The 26,806-nt window shown below is 41.7% G+C and overlaps 1 protein-coding gene across 1 annotated transcript in view; it reads left to right on the top strand.

Annotated features, from left to right (window-relative positions):
• The window catches only part of NID1 (nidogen 1), a 54,358-nt gene that overhangs the window by 3,408 nt on the left and 24,144 nt on the right, over positions 1–26,806 (top strand). Inside the window, exons 2-10 of the mRNA XM_081906809.1 lie at positions 7,766–8,065; positions 9,227–9,456; positions 11,717–12,132; positions 14,069–14,218; positions 14,984–15,235; positions 17,945–18,145; positions 18,491–18,733; positions 20,671–20,814; positions 21,838–21,966. Coding sequence (XP_081762935.1) covers positions 7,766–8,065; positions 9,227–9,456; positions 11,717–12,132; positions 14,069–14,218; positions 14,984–15,235; positions 17,945–18,145; positions 18,491–18,733; positions 20,671–20,814; positions 21,838–21,966 — 2,065 coding nt within the window. The remainder of the gene's footprint in view (positions 1–7,765; positions 8,066–9,226; positions 9,457–11,716; positions 12,133–14,068; positions 14,219–14,983; positions 15,236–17,944; positions 18,146–18,490; positions 18,734–20,670; positions 20,815–21,837; positions 21,967–26,806) is intronic.

Below are 26,806 nucleotides of genomic sequence, written 5' to 3' on the forward strand. Positions count from 1 at the left end.
AGGTCTCTGAAAGTCTTTGTGGGCTATGCAAGTCTCTGAAATAAGCAATGGGTCAGATTCCTATCTGGTGAAAACAAGCCATAAAGCTTTGTTTTATGACGTCCAACGCTGCCGAAGTGGTCTGCAAACAGATGTAGTGAACAGTGATTTCGGATATACCCACTGTTGTGGAATTCTTCTAAAGCACAGCAGAAAGATACAGAAATGCTTCAAAAACCCATCTATATGGTGAATGGAATTGTATAACAACAATTGCTATGGAGCAGTGGTCATAAAGACTTTCAGAGACCTATAAGACTTGTTTATTTGGTTCTAAGTTTTTAAGAGAATCCATGAAGAGTGCATAATTTGTGACTTTCAGAGATTTAGAAGATTTCTGTTTATTTGGTTTTGCAGAGAGTGCATATTTCATATTGTTCAATGTTCTGTATAGATTATATAAAGAGTTTATATTGACATTGCATTGTTGGACTTGGTCATTGTGTTGCATTTGGATATTATTGATATTTGTTTGCAACACAGGGGTTTAATTGTTTGGTTACTTCTTCCAGTACACTGAACATTTGTTCACCAGTCTTCCCCAAGTGATATTATTATTATTAGTAGTAGTAGTAGACACCGTTGGTGGAATCTTTTGAGGAGTTGGTGTTTATAAGTGGTCCATGTTGGCATTTAAAAAAAAAAGGTTTTCAAGAGGCACCTGAAAGTCAAATGTGAGCATGCCTGCTGAATCTCTGTTGAAAGAGTGTTCCACAGCATGGGACTAGGGATACTATATGCTCGACATAGTATTATGCCATGTATGCCTCATATAGTATGAGGCTATTTGAGGCCAGTCCGGTCTCAATTAAAATGAATTGTCAGGGTACGGAAAATTCCTATTAAATTAAAAACCATTTGCCTAGGTATGTCAATAGTACTGATTCTCAATGATATTTCATAAGGTGGGGACAGTAATAACATTTAAATGCCTCTTTAAAATGTGTAGGCTTACCCAAGCTTTCTTTGATGCTTGACTTAATTTTTAACTTTGTTTTGCACACTGTTCTGTTTTATTTGTATTTACAGTTCTGTTTTGTCATAATCTTGTTCTTTGTAAAATTTATTGAATAAGGTTGTATTTTTATATAAGCAGCTTAGAGATTTCTATGATAACTGAGCTGTGTAACAATTCTATGGCCTCCAGATATTAATTACATGCATCTCAAGCATGCATTAGTTAATAATAGAATTATAGAATTGGAAGGGATCTGGAGGTTATCTATTCCTATCCCCTGAAATGCAGGACATGTGGTTCCTCATCCAATTTGAAACAATACCAAACCTTACTTAGCTTTGCAAATGTGTTTGTGGTTTTATTGCTGAGCCACTATGTGAAGTGACAAGAATTCTCAACGTTGGACTGCTTTCTCTCAAACCACAGAGTTGTTTAGCTGCGTTCCCTTCCTTCCTGTTTCCTGCTCCTCCTTCTGTCTTTCATAAATTTCCTTAGCTGATAGAGGCAGAACTATGTATAAAGTGTGTGGCATGGTTTCTTAACATCCCATAAAAGTAACTTAGCCCAGTGTTTCCCAACCTTTGGTCTCTAGCTGTTTTCGGACTACATTCCCCACCATCCCTGACCACTGGTGTTGCTAGCTAGGGATGATGGGAGTTGTAGTCCAAAAGCAGCTGGAGACCCAAGGTTGGGAAACACTGACTTAGCCATCTATGCAATTCAGAAGTACTGAATCCTAAAAATATATCACAAGGTTGTGTGTCCTGTCAGATTAAATGGAGTAATACCTTAAAAGGAAATGGTGCATTCTACAGCTGTTATTGTCTCCAGACAATTAGTGATGTTCCGTTTCCCCCTTCATATAAATATGCCTCTCTAATAATATGCAGTCTGACTATAATGTGAATATCTAGGTTTGAGCTGGCAGTTTTATTTGTATTTAAATTCATGTTCACTCATACTACTGTACTTGAAAAGATGCATGCATACTTGACCAGACCTTAAATTCATTTCCTTACTTGGGTTAAGCTGGTAGAGTAATCATTCTTCTCCTACTGGGGTGCTTTCAGATGTGAGTTTATTATGGAATTAGTGCTGCTCATGCAAACAAGCCCTCCACCAGTAGCCACATAATGTTATCACCATCAAAATACCAGCTATGTTTGTTTTACATTTAATCTGTATTTTCCTTTACTGTGGGAAATCTGATAACTAAAAGTAATCCATTATACATTTGCAGAACTGCTGGTGTGGAAGCTTGCTAGTGCATTTCTTTCCCCTTTTTTTGGTGAGCAGTTTGTCACATGTGTGGGGACGTGGTAGTGAATGGTTTCTGTTGCCATATTCCCCACTTCCATTTGCCTCACCTGGACACAACCAATACATTCTGTTTGTGGCAGCCTCCTTTGTTGGCATCTGTCTGTCTACAGAGACAATGGAGTGTGCCTCCAGGGGTGAACTCAAACCTCCGAGTTAGCAGCACTGAAATGACTTCCCTGGGGCGCAAACCTGGGAAGTGTATATGGAGCTCCTGGGCTGCCCAGATGCAAAGACCCCACCCTCTCTGCCTCATTGTTGTGGTCAACTGGAAAGCAGAGCAGTATGTTGCTGGAAGGAGGCATACAAAGTGCCATCCAGCTATCTTAGGGATTTGTGTAGTGTTTACCCACAAGGTAGCAGAGATTTAGAGTCTGAGTTTTCCTTCTCCTTGATGGGCTACCTTCCCAGGTTGATGAGTCCCGTCTGCCCCTTACTTCCCTCTACAGCACATCCAGAAACTGCCTTCTTGACAGTTGGCCCCACTATTGGTTTCATTTGCTCAATCCACTGCAGCCTGTCTTCACATGCAGAGGAAATCCCTTACTCACCAAGAGTTTGAGACCCATCGGCTACCCTCCTCTGATTTAGCTGGCCAATCAAAGGCATTCCTGGGGTGTAACAGGTGTCCCATGCCACAGGTGAGCGCTAAGTGCTGGGTAGGGACCAAAGGTGGACAAACTACCCCAGAAGGAGCATGATGTGTTCCCCACCAGAGGTACTACCCCTCCCCTAGACCCCATACACCTCTGGCAGCCTCAAATACCAAGGAAAATACATCTATTTCTACTTATTGTTGTGTGCAGAAGGCATGCCTAGTTCAGTTCAAAACTAAAGCAGCCCAGCTATGGCAAGGGGAGATGCCTGATGTTCTTTTTACATGCTTCCCTCCTGGAGTCTTTCGTATTGAGCACTGGTAGATGGCCTTGTTGCATCTGGGTTTTGTTTGCTTTCTCTCTTGGTTGATGCTGCTGCTATGTGCTAATGACATTGACCTGAAAGCAATTCACTGTATTCCAGGGGTGCCAACTTGAATAAAATACTGGGAGAGGGCCAGGTAAGCTCCGCATAATTGATCACATGATGTGGTGTGCACACACACCATTTGAATATAGCAATGCCCATCAACTTTGGGGGCTCCTATCCCCTCAAACCCCTCGGCCCCTAGGAGGTGACTGCTATGTTGTATTCTGCCCAACATCACATTGATAGACTTAAAGAAGTATATCAATGGAAGTGCAGAAAACAAAGATTCCCTCATGGTTGAACTGCATATTCATTTATTAGAATAAGAAAGGAGTTTTATTATTTCCTGTCCCTTAGAATGCTAAATGAAATAGGTCTCTTAAGAGAGCAGCTGCTTCACGTTTTAGTCTGGATGCATGTCATATGTACCCAAGATTTCATAAATTGTAAGAAACAATTGTTTATTTTGCAAATTTAATTTATAATAAGAAGATTCTGATTCTGTTCACTAATGAATGTATACCTTTTCATTTAAGTTGCAAAAAGTTCAACTTACTGGTTATTTTCTTCCTTGGGCTTGTTCTTCACAGTACAATCATAGCCATGTCTACTTATAGAAGTAAGCTGTGCTAAATTCAAGGGGGCTTACTCCTAGGTAGGTAAGTGTGGTTAGGATTATAGCTGTAGCCACTCATTATTCTAGTGTCCCATTGTTTCAAAAACAAGTCCTTTTTGGCAGGCTCTTTCACTCATTCTCAGAACATATTGAAATACTCTAATAGAACCAATCATGCTGAAAATTCAACTTACTTATTTCATTTATATCCCATTGATCCTCCCATGTGTTTGGCATCATACATGAGGGTTATCCCATTATATTCTCACAATAAGTTAGGCTGAGAAAGATTTATTGTTTTATTTTGATCAAATAACATCTTAAAGCAGTTTGGAAAAGATTATAGCAGAACAATACAATATGTGGGCAGTCTCTGCTTAAGCCATTGAAGTGGGTGAATAAATGGTTAGCGGTTTGGAATAAGGCTTCAGCATTCTTCCTAGACCTTCCTGTGACTAGCAAAGCTAAAATAATTTGTACAAATATAGAAAAATGCAGAACAGGTAATGCAAACAAGAGAAATGTTGGGAATTTGCTTGATTTACATTTATAAAAATTCTTTTTATTAAAGATTAGCTTGGGTTGCATATTTATACAAGTACAGAATTTGGCTGTTTGTTGGCACATAACTTGGTTTGCTGCTTCAGTGCTACTTGAAACTGATTTTTAGGGTGGTGATGATAATGATAATGATAATGATAATAATAATAATAATAACAATAATAATAATAATAATTTTATTATTTATTTCCTGCCCATCTGGCTGGGTTTCCCCAGCCACTCTGGGTGGCTTCCTCCCAAAAAAGGTTAAAATACAATAATTCATCAAACATTAAAAATTTCCATAAACAGGGCTGCCTTCAGATGTCTTCTAAAAGTCAGGTAGTTGTTTATTTCTTTGACATCTGATGGGAGGGCGTTCCACAGGGCAGGCGCTACTACCAGGTCAGATGCTATTGTAACTTTTAATTTGTAACAGTTCTGACAGCATGGGTCCCATTTTAGGCCCAATGGCTGTGCCAGCTCCTTGCTGATGCAGCTGCCTGCCTGCCTCTGGTCCATGCAGGGTGCCACACATAGAAGGTAGATGCAGCAGTGTCCTTGCTGCTCTATAAAGCCTCAGCCAGGCTTGGGGAAGAGGATTAGGATGACTCTCTTAGACAGCTTTATTAGGTATCATGAAAGGGTTCATTTAAAACTTGGAGACAATAATAGGAATTCAAATGGTGTGTTTGTGTATGCACAACCACACCCACCCTATTTGAATTCCTATTATTGTCTACTACTCTATCCTTAACTTACAAACTACACTCTAGAGTAAGTCCTGAATATTCAGTGTTCGCAAAATGTATGAAAATTGTATTTGGAGGCATGGTGCTCTGTTGAACTGTAAATGGCTGAAGCAGCTACTCCGAGGCTGGAAGAATTTGCTGTGTGTCACATCTCCAGTCTGTACTAGGAAAGTCATGATCAATGCTCTATATCTTATGTACGAGTCATTTCCTATCACAGATTTACATGCCAGCTACCTGCAATGTCAGATATTCCTATTTGCCAAAGTTCTCCACTCATTGATACAAAAGTTTCCTATGCCATTTTTGCAAATGCCTTTGCATCAGAGCTTTGCGCAGCTTGGATTTTTTAGTAATGTTTATCTCACCAGAAAGTGTGTCTGTTGTATCTGTTGTTTTGGCATCCTGTAGATATTCTGGAGAACAGCACAGCTGTGTCTGTTTGAGAAGAGCCTGGAATGACTACTCTGGTGATTGTATTTTGATAAGGAAATGCCAAGGATGCAATAATGTAATCAGCGAAAGATGCAAAGTATAGAGTTTTTTCTTCTTGACATCTTAAGTGGTCTATGTAACATTGCAACATAGCAGAGACCACAGGCCGTGGCAGATAAGGAGGCTCTGTAACCTGGTCTAATTGTCAAACAGGAAGTCGCTGCTGGTAGGAATCGGGGATAAATTAGGTTTGGTTAGCATTTTAAATACAAAACTACCTAGTTCCTGAGGGGCGCGGGTGGCACTGTGGTCTAAACCACAGAGCCTAGGGCTTTTTGATCAGAAGGTTGGCCGTTCAAACCCCCGCGACGGGGTGAGCTCCCATTGCTCGGTCCCTGCTCCTGCTAACCTAGTGGGTGATCACACAGGGTCCCCGGACGTTTCACCATCTATTGATCCCTGTGCCACCACTTTATTTCTCACTGCCACCACCCAGGCCCTACCTGGTACAATACTGGTCCAGTCAGGGTTAAATTGGAACATAAACTTCTGTTTATTTATTGCAGTTTAACAAGTGCGTGGTTTCATAAACGGTATCAGTCAATTACAATCATGGGGTGCCTATCCAGACCTATAACTTCCGCTACCTGGTCTCACTCACTAAACCACCTCTCGGATATTTACTTGTCTTCCTAGTTCCTAACTGTTCCTGACTCAGCTTATTTCTCTACACTAACTCAACCTACCCACAGACTCTATCCCAATTCACTCCCACTCCAACCAACCACCCAACTCCCAACAAACTCCTCCCTTCGCCCCTCCCAGAGCTGGTTTTATAGTCCCTCTGACTCCACCCCCCGGGTTCTGATTGGGTATGTGCTGGTCCTGGGGGGAGGTTACTGTGAGGCGTGGTCAGAGTCCGGTCCTGGGTCGAGGGTCTGGAGACTGTCCAGCAAGGGCAAGGCGGGGTCCAAAGCAAGAAGCCGGGCGTGGACGGGAACTCTGGAAGAACAGGTCTGGGTGCTGGCAGAAACAGGTTTCCAACGACGTTGCTCCCGCCACCTGGGACTGGGCTGACTGGCCTTTATTTCCTCTGAGGCCAGGGGCGGTCCCGGCCCACAGGTCACCCGCCTCTCCTGGCCTTAAGGCGAGCACTCCTCCTCAGAGAACTTAGTTCCCTCCGCCTCTCTGCCCTGAGCCTCTGCAGCTCAGGAGAGGCTGGAGGGTTATTGGACCCAGGGGCAGCTTCACCTTCCCCTGACAGGGCTGGGAGAGGCGTACCTGCAGGCAATGGGTCCTCAATCACCTCCGGAGCCAGAGTGGATACATCTGGTGTCTGCTCCTGAGGATCCGGCACAGGTGCAGGCCCTTCAGATTCAAGCCCCTGCCCCGGCTCAGCCGGCCCTGGAGGCGGGGACTCCTGTGCAGGCTGGGACTCCTCAGGTTAAGATTCTGAATCAGATTCCCAGGCCATCACAGGGTAACTTGTTTAACTATTTCACCTCCAGCACTCTCATATGTTATACCTAGCATACCTAGCAGTTCGAAAGCACGTCAAAGTGCAAGTAGATAAATAGGTACTGCTCCGGCAGGAAGGTAAACTGTGTTTCTGTGCGCTGCCCTGGTTTGCCAGAAGCGGCTTAGTCATGCTGGCCACATGACCCGGAAGCTGTACACCGGCTCCCTTGGCCAATAAAGCGAGATGAGCGCCACAACCCCAGAGTCGTCCACGACTGGACCTAACAGTCAGGGGTCCCTCTACCTTTTTACCTAGTTCCTGCTTCCTGAAGCAGTGCACAAATAGAAATGCACTTGAAGTCTCCACTTCCCTGAATTTTGTGATGCAGTTGTCCAACCCAAAATGCTGCGTATGTGAAAATTGAATGTGTTATGCTATGGGAAATTGCTAGCAAAAACGCATATGAGAAATGTACACTAAAATGTTGACAAATCATTGTGAGGACTCCTCCCCCCCCCCCTTTTGAAAACTGATGGGCAATGTGAAGAACTGAGCTTAAAATTGGGAGAAAAATGAGAAGGTGAAAGAAACCAAATAGACAGATTTGTCCATCCATCCATCCATCCCTGCCTATATCTAGCATGTATTCACTGTTTTTAACGTTTTCCTAATTATTGTTCTAGGTTCTTACTAATGGGATCATTGCAGTAAGTGAGCCATCAATGGACGAAGATAACCCTGGTCAGCTTCCAGTCAGTTTTGGAGGTATCGCTCCCTTTTATGCTGATTTGGATACTACAGGCGGACATGGGAAAGTGTACTACAGGGAAGATTCATCCCCAGATGTCCTCCAGCTTGCTGCTCAGTATATTAAAAGGGGCTTCCCAGAGTCTGCCTTTGATCCAAGCAATGTTGTCATTGTTACCTGGGATTCTGTGGCTCCTTATGCAGGACCTGGAGAAGATGTTGCTCTACAAGTGAAGGTGAGCTTATGACAGCATAGCAATAGACAAATGAGAAGTACGGTACCTGGACGATATGCAAACTAAGTGAGACTGCAGGCCTATGTGTCTTTGCTTGGAGCTTACCCCCTAGTAAATGGATGTAGCTTGCAGCCTAGGAATAGCAAAGGCTTTTTGGAAAAGAGAGATGCAGGTTGTAAATTTATCTTAGTTATGCAGATTCAGAACTTCAGATTTAATATGTCAAATGAATGCTTTGGATCCGCAGTCGGACTTCTTCATTTTATGAATTACAAAGTTCTGTGATGTTTAGTGTCCAAAACAATATCTGTTTTTGGAAGAATAGTTTTGAGGATACTCCTAAAGATAATAAATCCTTGATTCTATATTCTGTAATCACTGAATCAACTCAGCTTGTATTTAAAGGGCTTGTCCACATTTGAGTCCACATATTTAGCTTTTAATCAACTTTCTTCCACATTCAAATTACATCAAAGTAGTCCACACCCATACTTTGAATCTGTATTTGTATATTAAGAGCAAGTGTGTTCTTTCCCCCTCATACCAGTAGGTACTGTATTCACATTTGTGTTTGTCTCTGCCTTCTTTTGTTCTAAGGTGTCAGTTAAGTACTGACAGGACATGCACACAGCTGTCTGCGTGCACACACTTTGTTTTAAAAAAAAAAACCCTGCCCAGGAAGTGTGCAAAAGCACACAGTGAAGCAATTGTAAATTTTTAATGTGGTTTGCTTGTGCAGTTTTCTGGCTTTGTGCAAATCTGAGGGATCAAATGTATATATAGCTATGCTATGAGAATAGCTGAAAAAGAAATGGAAGCAACAAGAAAGCAGGGAACATGGGATGGGGAGCAGCACAAAGTGATAACTGACCCACCCAAAAACAATAAAACCAATTTTCTATGACCCCAAATGGAGCAGTTTGGATCCTAATTTCCACCAATTTACTGGATTATCCCTGTATCAGATAAACTTGAATTTACAAGGGAAAAGCATTATGATTGGAGTTGGGTGATGTAATGTGTTCTGGGTAAATTTATGGGGAATGCAAACAGCTGAAAGCACACAGTGAACTCCAGTGTGCACAAATCCAGAGTCTCGTCTTTATGTCTAATCTTGCAAATTTTTTCTACAAATAAATAAAATTTAAATCTTCTCCACAGAGAAACACATTCCAGGCTGTTTTAGCGTCTTCTGATTCGAGTTCCTATGCTGTTTTCCTTTATCCAGAGGATGGTTTGCAGTTCCATAGTACACATACTAAAAATAATAAGGAAATTATCCCGGCTGTTGTTGGCTTCAGTCAACCCTCTACAAATTACTTCTTATGGGTAAAACCTGGAATATACAATATAATTGCTAATGAAGAAGAGTTCATTGGAAATCTGCACACGTATGCTTTTTATTTATTTTTTTAAAAAACTGTATTTCCTAGAATACTTTTGGATACGTAAATGATGTTAGTAATCTTCTATATCACAAAATGCAGTTAATCTTCATAAACTTGAAAAGGGTTTTTGATATTCATTTCTAAATCAGCATTCTTATTTTATTTGAGGATAAGGGATCAGAAATGTTAAAAGTTTTTTCCACCTGTGCACCTGTTATATGTACCTGTTATAGTCACTGATGAAGCACCATTAGTGTGCGTGTCACTTTACATTTTCATACAGTGGTACCTCGGGTTACATACACTTCAGGTTACACACTCCGCTAACCCAGAAATAGTGCTTCAGGTTAAGAACTTTGCTTCAGAATGAGAACAGAAATCAGGCTCCAGCGGTGTGGCGGCAGCAGGAGGTCCCATTAGCTAAAGTGGTGCTTCAGGTTAAGAACAGTTTCAGGTTAAGAACAGATCTCCAGAACGAATTAAGTACTTAACCTGAGGTACCACTGTATTCTAAAAGTCAGTTTCAAGTTTGACATTCTAAATAGACAACAAAGATCTAAAATGCATTTTGGCCCCAAAATCAAACAAATTTTGAAACAAATATACGCTGAAGCTTCCATCACAGTAAGAATAAACAATATAAATTCATCCCTGGTGGGGATTTGATGAGGAACAAAGTAAGACTGTCCACTCTCTCCTTTTTTGTTCATTAGTTATCAGTGGGGATGTGATTTTGGTGATAACCTCGACCCAAGTCAGTGGAATAGACTTTGGTCAAAAATACCTTTCAAGTCTATTTGGCAATCAATAGAGAATTAACTCTAAAACTCACCTATAGATGGTACCTAACTGCTAGAAAGCATGTTGTTGGAGGTGCTGCCCCACACTTGGTACATATCTCCACATGTGCTGGGAATGTACAAAAATCCAGGTTTTCTGAAATTCAGTATTCTAAGGAATTAATAAAATAACAAAACAATAATTGCAAGTAAGACCAGAATTAGCTTTATTGAATATATTCCAAGACAACAATCTGGATTTACATAATAAAGAATTAATAAGCCATTTATTAGAAGCAGCGAGAGACAATATAACCAGATACGTACTGGAAAGACCTTTCTAGCACAATCATATACATGTAGTAAGAAAACAGTTTGGGAAACAGCCCTCCTTGAGAGATTAACAAATAAACTACAAATGACATGTGGACAAATCAAGAAAGATGGCTTTACCCCAGTGTGGTTAATTTCATAGCATATGCTAGCAGTGGCGGAGCTTCATGCTCTGGCACTGGGGGGGTAGAGAGCAGGTGGGGGCATGGCTGATGCATGTCCTGGGGGCATGGCGTGCATCCTGGGGGCGTGGCACACTGCCCGTAGGGGCGTGGCGTTGAGCGCGGGCAGGGGACAGCCGCAATGGCTCCCCATTGGGATTGTGCTACAGGGGGCAGTACGCTCCCCCTGCTCCCCTCTTCCTCTGCCACTGTATGCCAGTATTGCATAAATTGAATACACACACCCCTAATCAGCATTTGGCTCCGTCTGCTTGATCTAAATTTAAATTTAAACATAATTAATATTTGACTTTGAACCCCTCTCCCACATTTGTCAATATACCAACACTTTATATTGTTTCATTGAGCAAAAATGACCATTACTCATACTTAATCTAAACACAACCACAAGGGCTCCCGATTAGGCATTTAGCTATGCAATGTTGAATGTTATCTGTTAACTCTGTTCTATCCTGATTCCTCTTTGTTTTTGTTTAAACCAGTTCATGAAGTAAGAACTTATACATTAACCACTAAAAATGAACCATATGTTGCAGATATTACTGCAAATTTATTATGCTATTTTTGTGATAAACAAATTACATGAGACTAGGTCTATTTATTTGTATGATTTTTAAAATTTCTATTATCCTTGTTTATGAAACCCATTAAAAATTTCTTGCAAATAAATAAAAATAAATAGACAACAAAGGAGGAAGGTGGTGGTGGTGGTGGAAGAGCCATTACAGTGTGAATGTTTGTTCATGATAGGCTGAACAAATGAGTTGCTCACACATTAAGGCCCAACTTAGGTGGCATGGAATTTCCTTGGGAAGTGGTTTGCATGGAGTGGTGTGCAACTTAAGTCTGATTTTGAGCAAATGTGTTAGCATCGTGGTTGTGGCAATCAAATCATAGATAAAATTAACTTTAAAAAAATATAAAATGTAGAGTTCTTGCTTTAATAAACAGAGATTTCTTTTCTTTTAGGAGCAGCAATATGGGAAAACAAGGAGTCTGGGCATTTGAGATTGGTGGCTCAGATAGCATCCTGCCAGCCAAAGTCACTGAGATTGCTACCAGTGCAGAGTATAGTGATTATGACCAGTTCCAAGAAGTGGCTACAGAGCCGCCTATATCAGAGCAAGGTTCCATTGAAATAAACCAGCCGGAAGTAACTGAAGATATTTCTAGCAGAGGAGATCAGCTGCACATTAGCTACAACTTACCTCAGCCAGCAGAAGCAGATGGCTTTCAGCCTCCTTATCAAGCTTTAACAGAGCATCCTCCAGCTGCGAATCCGTTCCCAACAGGGAAAAGCCCACCTCTCCAGTTTCCAAACCAGCAATTTCCCAGGCACCACACTCAGATTATTGATGTAGAAGAAGATGATGAAACTGGAATTGGTAAGGTCATTCGGTATTTGAATGGTCATTTCAGGAATGATAGAATTGACTAGCATCATGATCTGATCAAAACTCAGTAGCCTGTTTGAATAATATGTACATATACCATCTATGAGTCCTGTTTCTCTTCCCCAGAGAGGCCAGATTGTCTCAGAGCTTAAAAATTATATATAAAGAGAGAGAAAGAGTATGGGGGGGGGTGAGAGGGGGAGAGAATTGGACACAGATCCTCCAGAGCCTATTTCCTTCACCACTATGCCATTGAGAGCTAAGGGCACAAGTCTGCAGTAGGAAACCCAGCCAGATGGGCGGGCATATAAATAATAAATTGTTGTTGTTGTTGTTGTTGTTGTCTGCAGCCAATATTCACTGGCATCATGAGAACAGTGTGTGCAGCCCTCAAATTCAGCCAGTTGGTAGGGGTTAACAGGATTTTCCTGCATGCCCTAGGAGTCCCTGCTAGGCTATAAAGATCTATACTGTACTATCACTCCTCAGATGTGATATCTCAGTTGCCACAACCATTACTTCAGAGGGAGGGAAGTGAAGTACAGCCACTCCTGTCTGGCTGCAGCCAGGCTATAGCAAAGGAAGAAAAGGAAGCAGGGCCACTTGGATGGCTCTGCTGAGAGACCTATTCCTGTTGGCTCTTCCTGTCTCTGAACTGTTTCCAGTCTAGCTGGTCAGTATAAGACATTATACTTAAAAATGGATGCCTGAATTTGCTTGTTGTCCTCCTTCCTCTTCATATTGTTACGCTTTTCTTTATAACTTTTAGATTGTAAGCTTGAGGTCAGGGTTCCTGTTTTTATTGATATGTAAGCCACTGGGAATATTTGTGTGAATGTATGTGGGAGGGCCTTTTAGACTGAACACTGAGGTAAAATAGTTATTTAAAGAAAGGCAATACTTTGTCAAGTCAAGAACAGCCCTGTGAAATGAGCAAACCGTAATGATTACATGTAGCACAATAAGTGCTGTTATGTTAATTTGTGTTCCCTAATATAATTGTTTAAAAGCAAAATATAAATTCCTGTGATAGAAATCCTGGTTCACAACTATCTTAGAATGGTAGAGTTGGAAGGGACCCTGAGGATCATCTAGTCCAACTCCCTGCAGTGGAGGAATATGTAGCTGTCCCATACGGGGGTCGAACCTGCAACCTTGGTGTTAATCTGCACCACGCTCTAACCAACTGAGCTAGGAAGGAGAGTGCTGAGAATCAAAACATTGGTTGACTCATTGTGACTGTGTTGGAAATCAGCATAGTTCAGTCTGTAGGGACCCATAGATTTGACCCCTGTGTAAGCTGTAATTACTTTCCCATGGACCAAATGCCTGCTAATGGCTAATGACATTCTGAAGGCTGCTTTATATGTCACAAAGCAGGCATTTACAGCATGTCCATTACATGTCCCTGCAGTGGACAATGTATTTTAAGGTGCTTCTCATGTTTCAAAATACAGGCCAGCAAATCCATGCCCAGGAACACTTGGCAAAGTCCTCCTGTATGTCTATTGTGTACATGCAGGCATGTATCTTCCCTTCAGATTATTTTTTTTATTTATCACCTTCCACACACATCTGAAGCTTCAAACAGCTTTTTAAAAAAGGAAAAGCAAAACAGAAAATAACTAGATTTCTGTTTCATAAATCTAGATTTGTGTTTCATAACCAGAGGACTATGCAGCAGTGCTAGTGCAGGAGGCAATTCTCCTGCAGCAGGAATAGGGTCTCCTGTTGTCTCCCAGTGGTGGTATATTTTGCTGTCCTGCCAGATGACTATTTATTTCACAGCTGCCAAGCAAAGTGACAGGGAAAATAAAACTCATCATGTGTGAGTTAAGATGCTTTATGGCTAAGACAGGGGCAACATTTCTGACCGCTCTCTGAAATGCATTATGCTGAGAACTTTCCTTTTTTACTCTCTCTGCAGTGTTTCGTTACAGTACAGATGTCCAGCAAAGCTGTGCAAACAACCGTCATCAGTGTTCAGTTCATGCTGTTTGCACAGACTATCCAAATGGCTTTTGTTGCAGTTGTAGTGCTGGCTACAAAGGAAATGGCAGGCAGTGCGTAGCAGAAGGTAATTTAAAAATTGTTTCAAAACTCATGACTCTTAATATATACTACACATATGGATTTTAATGATCAATTTTTTTCCTACTGAATGCAATTATTTCCATCATATCTCCAGCAACGCAAAGCAAAGGGATTGAGCATGTTGCAGTGATAAAAGGAGGGTGCTGTCACCTACCACCCTTTTAGATTAATACTTAGAGATAAAAGACTTGGTTAACCAAACTGATAAATGGGATACATTTTATGCTTGTGTTTAAACCTCTTACTGAAGAAAGGTTCAGGAAAACTAGAGATCTGCAACACTAGAGGAACTTGGTTTGTGAAACTCATTAAATTGTCAGAAGAAACTACATTATGTAATACTACATTGGATGAGCAAATTATGCAGTTCCATTTTTTATTGAACTTTAGAAGCAAATAAACAGATAGTGCACTTTTTATTCCAAATTAGGAAACTAGTTGAAATTAGAGCTGATTCTCAGCATATAAAGGAGTTCAGAAGTTTACAAATAGAGATTAAAGATGTATGGATGAACATAGCAAATATATTCTATGTAAATACCAACATATATATGTAAGTGATTCATTTGTCTAAAGTGAATAAGGCAGTGCCTAGTTTCTCATTATTGTGATCTGTTATTATTTTACATTGTAATAAACATACAAAGTTTACAAGACAGACCAGTGTTTTTAAGTGTGGTGCTTCAAAGCTTTTAATATATAATGGCTGTGCTATATAACCTGGCTACTTTGGTTTTGTTAAAATAAGGTTCTCCTCAGCGAGTCAATGGAAAAGTCAAAGGACGGATCTTTGTAGGAAACAATCCAGTCCCAATTGTATTTGAAAACACTGACCTCCACTCTTACGTCGTGATGAACCATGGACGGGCGTACACTGCCATCAGCACAATCCCAGAAGCTTTAGGTTTCTCCTTGCTTCCTCTTGCCTCTATTGGAGGTATCATTGGGTGGATGTTTGCTGTGGAGCAACAAGGATATAAAAATGGATTCAGCATTACTGGTAAGTTTTTACATTTGCTTTTTAAAAGTTGCATGCATCTGTTTTGTAGACAATTCACAGGGACTCTGTTGTAAAATAAAGAAGTTCGTTCTTGCCAATCTGCTTCAAAGGACATGCCTCAGAAACATATTATATTCCTCCATAGACCATTTTTGTAACGTTACACAAACCTCTCTTAATTTCTGTAAGACAGGAACACTTAATTTAGAGAAACAAGTGACAGCAAAGAGTAATCAGGCACAGGTATAAAAGTCCATATTGTTTGCTACCCATCCCAGTAGTGACCTTACTTTTGGGCTGCTAGCAAGTGGTGAGAGGTAAAGCATTGGTGATTTTGTCCAGGGTGTTGTGGACTGCCTAGACCAAGGAAAGGAAATTAGATGGAGGGAAAGTTGGGTCACAGAAGAAGCTAGTAACAAGAGCCATCTGCAGCAATACATATTTTTAATTGTAGTTTTGGATTTTATTAGTTATTGTGTTGTATGTTGTTGTTGTTAAAATTTCTATGCTGTCCTTCATCTGAGGATCACTGGGGGAGCTTGAATACTGGAATAGTAATAACTCAGACTGCAGAGGAGAGGGCGATACAGATGTATTTGTTTTCTGAACTGCCCTGTGATCTTAAGTTACTTCTGGGTGGCTATGTAAATTCAGTAAGTGTAATAAGATTAATGGCACAGCAATTTGTGCAGGTGGAAAAGGTGCTGTAAACCGAGCTCCCACTGAACTCTCTTCCTTCTGACTGGTTGAATAATAAGGTAAAGGTACCCCTGTCCGTACGGGCCAGTCGTGTCTGACTCTAGGGTTGTGCGGCCATCTCACTTAAGAGGCTGGGGGCCAGCGCTGTCCAGAGACACTTCCGGGTCACGTGGCTAGCGTGACAAAGCTGCTCTGGCGAGCCAGCACCAGCGCAGCACACGGAAACGCCGTTTACCTTCCCGCTATCTACTTGCACTTAGGGGTGCTTTCGAACTGCTAGGTGGGCAGGAGCTGGGACCGAAAGACAGGAGCTCACCCCACCGCGGGGATTCGAACCGCCGACCATACGATCGGCAAGTCCTAGGCACTGAGGTTTTACCCACAGCGCCACCCGCGTCCCTAGGTTGAATAATAAATGTAGGCAAAGGACATTCATCAGGACACGACCACCAGTTTATCACACTACCTGCCTATGGGGGAGTGAAAATAACCCCCTTTCCCCTTATGTAGTTTTGGTATTGCACCAAAGCTTAAAAAGTGATCAGTAGAAAGCAAGCAGACAGGAAACTCTTGAGCAAAGGGCAACTTCAGGCTTTTCTTGAATTTCATTGTTTACATTTTTTGCTTCAAAACAGCTGCTCCCCACTGATATTACTTCAAATACGTCTTTTGTTTGAAAGGTCACAGGGGAGAAAGTTCACTCGTTCAAAAATTACAACATTTAGCTGATACTATGAAGGTAACAGCATTTACCATGCTGTTTTAGGAAAATTAAGCTGGGAGAAATTATTCTGAAATCTGTACTATTCCCACCCCCCCCCCATTAAAACCAGTACTGTTTGTCAGCTTATGTGTGTGAAAAGCATTTTATTTTTTTTGTTAGCACTATATTCAGATCCTACTAATTCAATACTAACGGCACAGCATGTAGTTCCAATGCAATGCATAACCAGAAGGAATAACTGTACAGTGGTACCTTCGGTTACAAACACTTTGGGTTACAGACTCCGCTAACCTGGAAGTAGTACCTCGGGTTAAGAACTTTACCTCAGGATGAGAACAGAAATTGTGTGGTGGCGGCGCGGCAGCAGCGGGAGGCCCCATTAGCTAAAGTGCTACCTCAGGTTTACCTAAAGTGGTACTTCAGGTTAAGAACAGACCTCCGGAATGAATTAAGTTGGTAACCAGAGGTACCACTGTAACTCTGCTCAGAAATTAAGCCTTTGAAAACTGGACACCCATGTAAAAATCACTCATCCTACCATTGCTGCTCCACTTGGGAAGGGGAAATTGTTCTTCTCTCAATTGGAGTTCCCACCTGCTGCTGTTTGGGGAACTTCATCAACCCGCTCGATTCCCCAATAAAGCTCCTGTGCTACTCTTGCCACTGTTCTGTGGATGGAGAAGGCAAACATAGGTGAAATGGATAAGGGGGTTGTTAATTGCAACTCATTTTTAGAGAGTTTAAGGGGCTGGTGCCTTGTCCATTTCACTTATTTACCCTTCAAAAATAGGATGCAAATACCAGCACTTGGGCATACAAGATATTTTAATGTTAAAAATTTAAATCAAATTTTCCATCTTCATCTCTGCAATCCCACTTGAAAATGACACGTACATTGACAATTCCATCTCATATTTTGCTGGTATCAGTTCTGGAAACTCCATCACATAGGGATGCCATTTTTAGAGTAGGCTGTGCTCAAGTTGTGTCCAGGAAATGGAGAGAAGTAAGTTTACAAACTGTCACCAAATGAATCATAAGCCAGTCTGCAATCCATTCCTTATCAGAAGTAATGCTGGAGAACCCTTCAGTCATTTCAGTCTTTGGTAATGTATACATTTCTCTTTAACTAGGAAAACAAAGGGCCATCAATTATAACCAGATCCCATAGTGTAGGTTTGACAGCACATTCAGTTTAAGGAGACTGCGGTCTCAACTATATGTGTTTCAGCACATGGTGAATGTTTATTTAAAAACAGAAATAAAAAGTTTCATTAATCTTCTAGGTGGTGAGTTTACAAGACAAGCTGAAGTTACATTCCTCAACAACAATGAAAGGGTGACCATTAAACAGAAATTCAGTGGAATTGATGAACATGGACATCTTACAATCAGCACAGAACTTGAAGGCAAAGTGCCTGAGATCCCCTTTGGTTCTTCAGTTCATATAGAGCCCTACACTGAGCTCTATCACTCTTCTAGCTCAGGTGAGTTGAATAGTTGCAAAACCTTGCTACTTCCATTTCATTTTAACAGGTTGTCTGAGCCTGTGACAAGAATGAGCGCTGCAAGAGGAATCTTCTGTTTTGTCCTACATTTGTCAAGAAGCTTGTCACTGTAACATTTGAAGAGCTTTTAGACTAATCTTTTCCTATACAATTTGGTTCCTATACAAATTTTCAATACACAAATTAAAATTTCTAGCTGTATATAAAGTAATCATAGCTTGGGTTTTTTTTTAATACACTCATATGTGAGTACCAAAGATTGAATGAATTTACTCAATATTTTAATTCCCTCCTTATTTATATAAGATTCTTTCCTTGTTTCAGTTATCACATCGTCTTCTACTAGAGAGTATACAGTGACAGAACCAGAAAGGGATGGAGTGTCTCCATCTTACACAGTTCCATACCAATGGCGGCAGACAATCACATTTGAAGAGTGCATTCATGATGACTCTCACCATCCAGTTTCAGCGACTCAGCAGCTATCAGTGGACAGTGTCTTTGTCTTGTATAACAGAGATGAACAAATTTTACGATATGCCATGAGCAATTCGATTGGTCCAATTGGTATGTTCAGTGATTTTTTTTTCTGGTTTGTTTCCATTGTACTGTTTTAAGGTTCATTAGATTCCTGTCTCTTTTACCCTGTGGGCTGTCAAACAGAAGAGATTATTTGTAAGAATGGTCCCAAAGGATCTGACTAAAGGTACATCTATTCCAACTTTTGCTTCCCACAGAAGCCAGCCAGGTATCTCTGAGAAGTGCGCAAACAGAAGTTGTCCACCTTTGCTCCCCATTGATTGGCATACAGCTTACAGAAGAGTGCACAAAAGTATATGAAATGTTCCACATTCATAGCAGATGCAAAACCACAGCCATTATTCTGGGACATGTGGCATGTGATGAACTTTTTGTGTCATGATTCAGGAATGGGGAACCATGCAGGGGTGATTTTTTTTCTTGGGGCAGGAGAGAGAAGGGGTAGGTCTGCCCACTACTGGCTCTGACCTCACCATCTTTTTGGCTTTTCTCCTACCCACAGCCCTGGCCAACCCCAGTATGTGACTGCTGAGAAACTACCAAAGAGAGATTGCATCCCTCAAGCATAGAAATTGTTCTCTTCCCCTTCCATAGCTACTACTGATTGAGAGCTCCTCTCTGTATATAATGAAAAAAGTTAGAAATGTTTAAGATAATGGCTTTGGACTATATGTGATACATCTTTACCATCATTACTGTTATAGCCATGGTATTTGAAGATTGTGTTTGTTTGTTTGAAGGAATTAGTTCTAGTGTCAAACTAGAGAAGTGTGTTTGAAAGCAATTGACCATGGAGAGTCTAAGCTTTATGAGAAATGCTCTCCCAAGCCATGTATTACGTGTCTGAATGCCAGTCCTTGTAAATGTATAGTAGTATAGCTGTAGCAGTACAGTGGTGCCCCGCAAGACGAATGCCTCGCAAGACGAAAAACCCGCAAGATGAAAGGGTTTTTCGGTTTTTGCGACGCTTCGCTAGACGATTTTCCCTATGGGCTTGCATCGCAAGACGAAAGCCCATAGGGAAATCTCGGGGACCTTTTTTTAAATGCTGGCGGTGGGGAGCAAAGCCTTTTCCCCCCCTCCGGACTTCAGAAGAGGTCCAGGAAGGCCGGCGGGGGCGAAAGGCTTTGCTCCCCACCGCCAGCATTTTAAAAGCGGTCCGGGATAGCAGGGAAGCGCTTCCCACTATCCCGGACGGCTTTTTAAGGCAGGCGGGGGGAGCAAAGACTTTTGCCCCCCGCCCGCCTTTGGAAGAGGTCCTGGACCTCTTCCGAAGGCGGGCGGGGGGCAAAAGTCTTTGCTCCCCCCTGCCTGCCTTTCCGGGAGAGCGGAAAAGGCAGCGCTGCCTTCCCGCTCTCCCGGAAAGGCAGGCAGAGGGGAGCAAAGACTTTTGCCCCCCGCCCGCCTTCGGAAGAGGTCCAGGAGCCTGCCTTCCCGGGGGCTTTTAAATCGCGGGCGCCAGCATTTTAAGATCGCCCCGGACAGCGGAAAAGTCCTCCGCTGTCCCTGGGCGATCTTAAAATGCTGGCGGGCGGCAGCGAAGCCTTCGCTGCCGCCCGCCAACATTTTAAGATCGCCCTGGACAGCGGAAAAGTCCTCCGCTGTCCCTGGGCGATCTTAAAATGCCGCCTGCCAGCATTTTAAGATCGCCCAGGGACAGCGGAAAAGTCTCCGCTGTCCCAGGAAGGCAGGTGGGGGGGAAGCAAAGACTTTCGCCCCCGCCAGCCTTCAGAAGAGGTCGGGGGACAGACTGTCCCCAGACCTGGTCTGAAGGCGGTTCGGTTTCCATAGGAACGCATTAATTGATTTTTAATGCATTCCTATGGGAAACCGTGCTTCGCAAGACGAAAAACTCGCAAGACGAAAAGACTTGCGGAACGAATTAATTTCGTCTTGCGAGGCACCACTGTATTGAGATCATTACATGCATTCTCATTTTTGTTTCTTCCGTGGCTTCTTGACAGATGGTACAGGTGATAAAAGCCGCAATCCCTGCTACACCGGGACCCACCAATGTGACACCAATGCAGTTTGCCGTCCAGGAACAGGCAATCAGTTCACCTGTGAATGCTCTGTGGGCTTCCGAGGAAATGGACGTACATGTTATGGTATGAAAATATATCTCTTTAGGAAAAAATAAACTGACTTCCATAGAGTTTTCAAACAGCTGAACTCAAAGATGCTACAAGTGAATTCAGTGGGATATTTTCTTGGAACTTTGAGTTCAGCTGCTTGATACCAACATCGCTATGGATCCACTAAAACATATCCATAGGACATCTTCCTAAGTGACTTATTATCTTTCCCTGAAACATCGTCTAGCACAGAGCTTTCCTAACTGTGTGATGCGACATGTTAGTATGTCAGCTGCAGTGTGTAGGTGTGTCGCATGAATGCTCCCTGCACTCCTCCTGGGGCTGGAAATGGGTTAGTTTAACCTCTGGTTGCTAGTAAAACTGAATTATGAAATTTCGCATTGCGAAGTGATGCAAAACTGAATTATTGTGTCGCGAAATGATGCATGTCCCAAAAGCCACCAACTTGAAAAGTTTGAAAAGCTCTGGTCTAGCAGAACTTCAACAGACTTAAAGGAGGACCTGCCCACCTTTGAGGGAAAAGGAGGTGGGAGTGGTTTTGAGCAGAAAAATAGCTGGAGAGGAAATAATAAAGTAGCCCAATTCCTCCACAGTTCCTCCCCTCAAGTTCACAGCATCCTGAGGCTACTTTATAAGAAATCAAATCAAATCAGGGGAATTTTTATCTGCAACTGTGCATTGAATCTAGGTTGGATCATGTTGTTTCAATTCTAAATTACTGTACCAAGCTATTAGGAATAGGACAGGTACAAATTAATCAACCTACCAAAATGGCAGAGTAAGACACTGTGCACTTATCACTTGTGCCTTGACATGTTACTTGGCAAATACTTTGAATCCTGCAATCAGAGGAGATTCAGTTATTTTTATCTAGGCAATGGACGGCAGTCACATACAATAGCTTAGTTTAAACAGACTTTCAATATGTAACTTTACTTCAGCTAAAATAGATGCCTAAGTTATACATATGTCATGGCCCGCCCTTCAGGAATTATATTAGTGACCTCTGTATAATAACATTGCCTCTTTTTGTAGATATAGATGAATGTCAGGAGCAACCAACAGTGTGCGGTGACAATGCAGACTGTATTAATCAGCCAGGGACTTTCCGATGTGAGTGTCTAGAGGGATATCAATTCTCAGCTGATGGGCGAACGTGTGTGGGTGAGTTTTAATTTTGGAAACTTTCTGTTATTGTTAATAGGAAACAGAGATCTGATGGAGAACATAGAGGTTATTTTTTAATACCTCCCTTAATTTGTTGGTTGTTTTTGTAAAAAAAAAAGTTTATTTTATTTGAAAAATATCAGAAATGTAAAGAATGCTGTTCCTTGATTTGGGGAAGGCAATATTTAGGTTTTGTAAAGGATTATTACTGGATAGGCACTGCAGGCTTGGTCTGCTTTGGACATCATCCAAAGCATGCATCTGGTTTAAGCTAAGCCAGGGCCCTTTTTAACTCATGCAAAGTACTTCTCCTCCTCCTCAGTAGGGATGCCAGGTCCTGACCTAAAGACTGCATGCTGTTCCAGGTCAGAAACTTAGCATACTGGAATGGGCTCTCCCACTTTTGATCTGCATCACTGCAACAGTCTGTTCTCTCTTCCACAACTTGCTGTGGGTCAGAGATGTATCCTGCTTGCAATAGCAAACTGTAGAGGAGGCTGGGATGATTAGGTTCTAGTTGTACAGGAATTGAAGATACCATTCCTGGCTACCCCACTTCTTCCTTGAATCACCAGGCAACTTTTTAAAAATGAGCTGCAAAGTATATGTAAACAAAACAAAACAACCCCACCCACATGTGTGACATCACTTATAGTCAGGGCCGTCTTACCCATAGGCACTAGGGGTGTGGGGCACCGGGACACCAGGATCTCAGGGCCCAGGCCTAGAGTCCGGGGCCTGAGAGTTGAGTTCGGGGAAGAGCCCGCCCATTGGTCGGAGCACCGTGACAGGCTCTTCTGCTGCGCCATTAGTTCAGGGGCAACCGAGCCAGCGAGACACTGAGGTGGCTGGCCGGCTCTGCCCTCCTCTGGGACTGGGCAACCTGGGGGGGGGGGCGTGCTGGGCGGATCTTTGCACCCCAGCACCGCATTTGCTTAAGACAGCCCTCCTTATAGTTCATATTTGAATACTGGGTTCTTTGCAACTGAGATTTCAAACATACATATTTGTATATATAAATGTATATTCATTAAAATCCGAAACCTGATTAAATCAATAACATTAAGATTTTATTTTTTTACTTTTGGGCTGAGGGGAATAAGTTCTACAAGCCTGAGATAGCTATGCTGCCTTTTCCATTAATAACATCCATTAATAGCATCCTATGTAAATAATTTTGGTAAGGAGTACTGAGGGGAAGATGAAAGACTTGTAAGTGCAGCTGATCCAATAATAAATGTCTTTAATATATGAAGACTGATGAAATACATGGCAAAGTTATGTAACATGAGAGGATTTGTGGAAGCTTTACACAGACAGCTTTGTAGGATGTGCCAAACAACTGTATCAAATCTTTCCTTTCTTGCATTTAGTTGTTTAAACATCTGTTTGAAGGAAATTTGAGCTTGAGACTACAGCAAAGCATTTCCTGAATGGTTTACTTTCTTTCTCTTTCCCCCAGAAGTAATTGGTTAGCTCACTCTTTTGCCAAAGATAGTGGATAACCGTCTAATAATCTGATTCTGTGCATGCTCACTTGGAAGAAAATTCACTTCTGCCTCTATGGTTAGGCAAAGTGAGGTGAGTGCCTCAGGCGGCAGATGTTGGGAGCAGAAGTAGCAAAATCCCTGCCTGTTTCCCCCTAAGGCCCATGACGATTTATCTCTTTTGGAGGACAGAGCTATACATGCGACATGGCATGCTTGTCCCCTATTAAGCTAGCCTGCAGCTTTAAGGTGTGGTGGAGAGGACACTTACTTCACCTTTAGTGTTGAAGTAAGATTTAGCTGCCAATTCTAGGACTGGCTTTACTATTAGACAGAACGAAGCAGCTGCCTCCAGCAGCACATAAAGCAAGGTGCAGAACAACAGTGAGGTGTTGTAAAACAGAGCTGTGTGTGCCCTAAAGGCAGATATTCTGAAAGTTTAGTCCTCAGAAGAACAGCTTTCATGGCAGAAATGGTGAGGACAGGCTATGCGTTCTGTAGGATGCTCTATAGAGCAAGCTTTAGGCATTATTAGCAATTTTTTAAAAATCAAAATCAAACAAGGCTCCCCTTTTCAGTAAAAATTAAATTTAAATTTAAAAATTTTCATGAATTTTTGATTTAAGAAAGGTAGAAATATTTTTATTTCTGACATGTTTTGAATACAGAGTATCTCTAGAGTTATCTTAAATCCCAGATGTCAAAACCTAGCAGTGACTTGTTCAGTTTGGTATTGTTTTGTATTTGTTTAGAACTCATTCATCTGCCAATGTTTTTATATCTTACTGAGTTCCTGATGCGATTGCCAAATTACAATCTTTGGTCATCTTTGGCTTAGTTTTTAGTAAGACAGTAAATCATTCTCTGTGTGAGCAGCATTTGCGAGAGGCCGCCAGTGTTTTATTATCCTTGCAAATGTTGTCATTGTAGATAATTTCATTTCACGGCACCAGCCTCGGTTTGAGGGGAGGGGAGGAAGGGAAGTGCTGATATTAAGGTATTCAAACCTCTTGATTAGATACCTCGCCAGCCTGCCAGCCAGAATGAGATGACATTGCTTATCCCAGTAGCTTTTGAGATCATCGACCTTCTGGCTATTCCATTGGGATTTGGAGGACTTGTGTTGCAGTGACTTCAGTCTTTCCTGGAGGTTCAGGTTCAGATGGTGGTGCTTGGTCGTTTGTTTCATCCCTTAGCCATTGGCCTATGGGGTGCCTTAGAGTGTTATCTTGTCCCCCATGCTGTTAAACTGGGGAGGAACTTGTTTCATTTAAATTACTCCCTAGTCCTTAAAAGTATTGTAGAGGAAGGCTTGGCAGGCTCTGACTTTCCGCACTCTACTCCGGGTGGCCACAGTAAGAAAGGTAGCCCTGCCCAGAATCTTGTTTCTCTTTCAGGTCCTTCCTCTTTCAGTTTTGTGTAATATCCTTACCTCTTGGTAATGCCTTCTTAATAGGTTTATTTTTTGCTCCAAATGGCCCAGGTTAACCTCCTTGTTGTAATGTAAATCCAGCTTGGAAGACTGAGGAGTCCCTCACTTACCGACATATTTTGATGCCTTTCAGCTTCAGCAAATGTCAGTAGGCTCTTCTGGGTTGCATGAGGCTAAACAATCTGAAGCTTAATCCAGATAAGATGGAAGTATTGTGGATAGGGAAACTCAACAAGCTTGGATAGTAGAATTCAACCAATCATTGATGGGGAGGTCAGACCTTACTATGCTCATTCAGGCATTAACAACTTCCAAAAGTGACTACCGCAATTTTCTCTTTTTGGGTTGCCTTTGAGGGCAGCTCAGAAACCACAGTTGGTGCAAAATACATCTGGCTTTTTTTTGGCCTGGCCAATTAGATTATATCATGCTGACCAGTTGCACTGGTTGCCAGTACAATTCGAAGACAAGTTAAAGTACTAGTGAAAACCTTTAAAGCTCTAAATGGTTTGGGATCAGGTTAGAGTCCACTTGCACCCATACCAGCCCTACTCATATCCTAAGACCTATGAAAGAGGGCATGTTGAGATGCCCAACAGTAAAAGCTATTTACTGTTTACTAAGGAACAGGGCCTTTTCTGCAGAGGCCTCCCATTTATAAAACTCAATTCCACAAGAAATCAGGAAGGCCCCCATCACTGAACTCTTTTTTTAAAAAGTGTTCTAAAGACATACGTCATTATAATGGTCTTTGGAAATGAACATGTCAAGTTGGCACCTCATTTAGACTGGCTGCACCAGGTGTACAATGCTGGCTTTATGATACTTTAGTCTATGTTTGTAATCAGTCTCTTATTGTAATCAGAATCAGTAGTCTTACTACTGTATTTTAATTATCGTTGTTTATGTATTTTAGTGATTGTAAAATGCTTTGTGAGATGATGGTTCTGAAGAGCAGTATATAAGTCGTTTTAATAAAATCAATTGCCCACCCTGGGCCCCTTTGGGAGAAAACACGGGTTATAAATTAAACTAATTAATTTAAAATAATAATAGCAACTGTAACAGTAATAATAATACAGTATTGCACTACGAAAATGTATGCTCTATTTCTGGGTTTGATTATTTTTTCTACTGAACGATATGGAGTAGATTAAACTTCCAGAATCTAAATTTTGCACACAATGGACAATACTTGTAGTATTCATTTTATTCCTGAGAAATTCTGAAGCATTGTTGTCTAGTTCAAACAATGGAGGGAAGTAAAGAAAACTAATAAGGGTTTGAAGAAGTGGGGTTGGTGGAGGGATTGTGGGAAAAATTTGACTCGAGAGAAAGCACAATGGAAGAAAACACAGATTTAATACTGAGAGAATGGTTAGCTGATAAGCTCATGTAGAGTGAGGGGGAAACATAAAAATGAATAAGGGGAGCTGAGTGAAGAGATCAGCTGAAGAACAGGACTTGCATCTTGAAGGTTGTGTAATTAACTAACTGAAGGGGCTATGAGGAAGAAAGGCAATTAGAAGTTTATTTGTGTCCCCATACATCAAGGAAAGTGCAAAGAGCAAGAATTAAATTTAAGCTACTCACAGATCGAAGGGGGGGGGTTGCAGTCCCGAATTTGAAATTATATTACGAAGCCACGTGCCTTTGCTGGATCAAAGAATGGATCATTTTGAAAAACACAGATTTGTTAGAGGGATTTAACATCAGATTTGGCTGGCATGCCTATCTGTGGCACAATAAAGAGAGGGTACATAGGGGCTTCTCTAATCACATCATTAGAGGTTTGTTGCTCGAAGTATGGGATAGGAACAAAAGACTTATTGAAAAAGACACTCCCTGGTGGTTATCACCAATTGACATTCTAACAATTAAAAAACTAAACATGGAAGGAGAAAGATGGACTTACGAA

This window comes from Podarcis melisellensis (assembly GCF_964234715.1).
Source record: "Podarcis melisellensis genome assembly, chromosome: 3".
Classification (NCBI taxonomy): Eukaryota; Metazoa; Chordata; class Lepidosauria; order Squamata; family Lacertidae; genus Podarcis; species Podarcis melisellensis.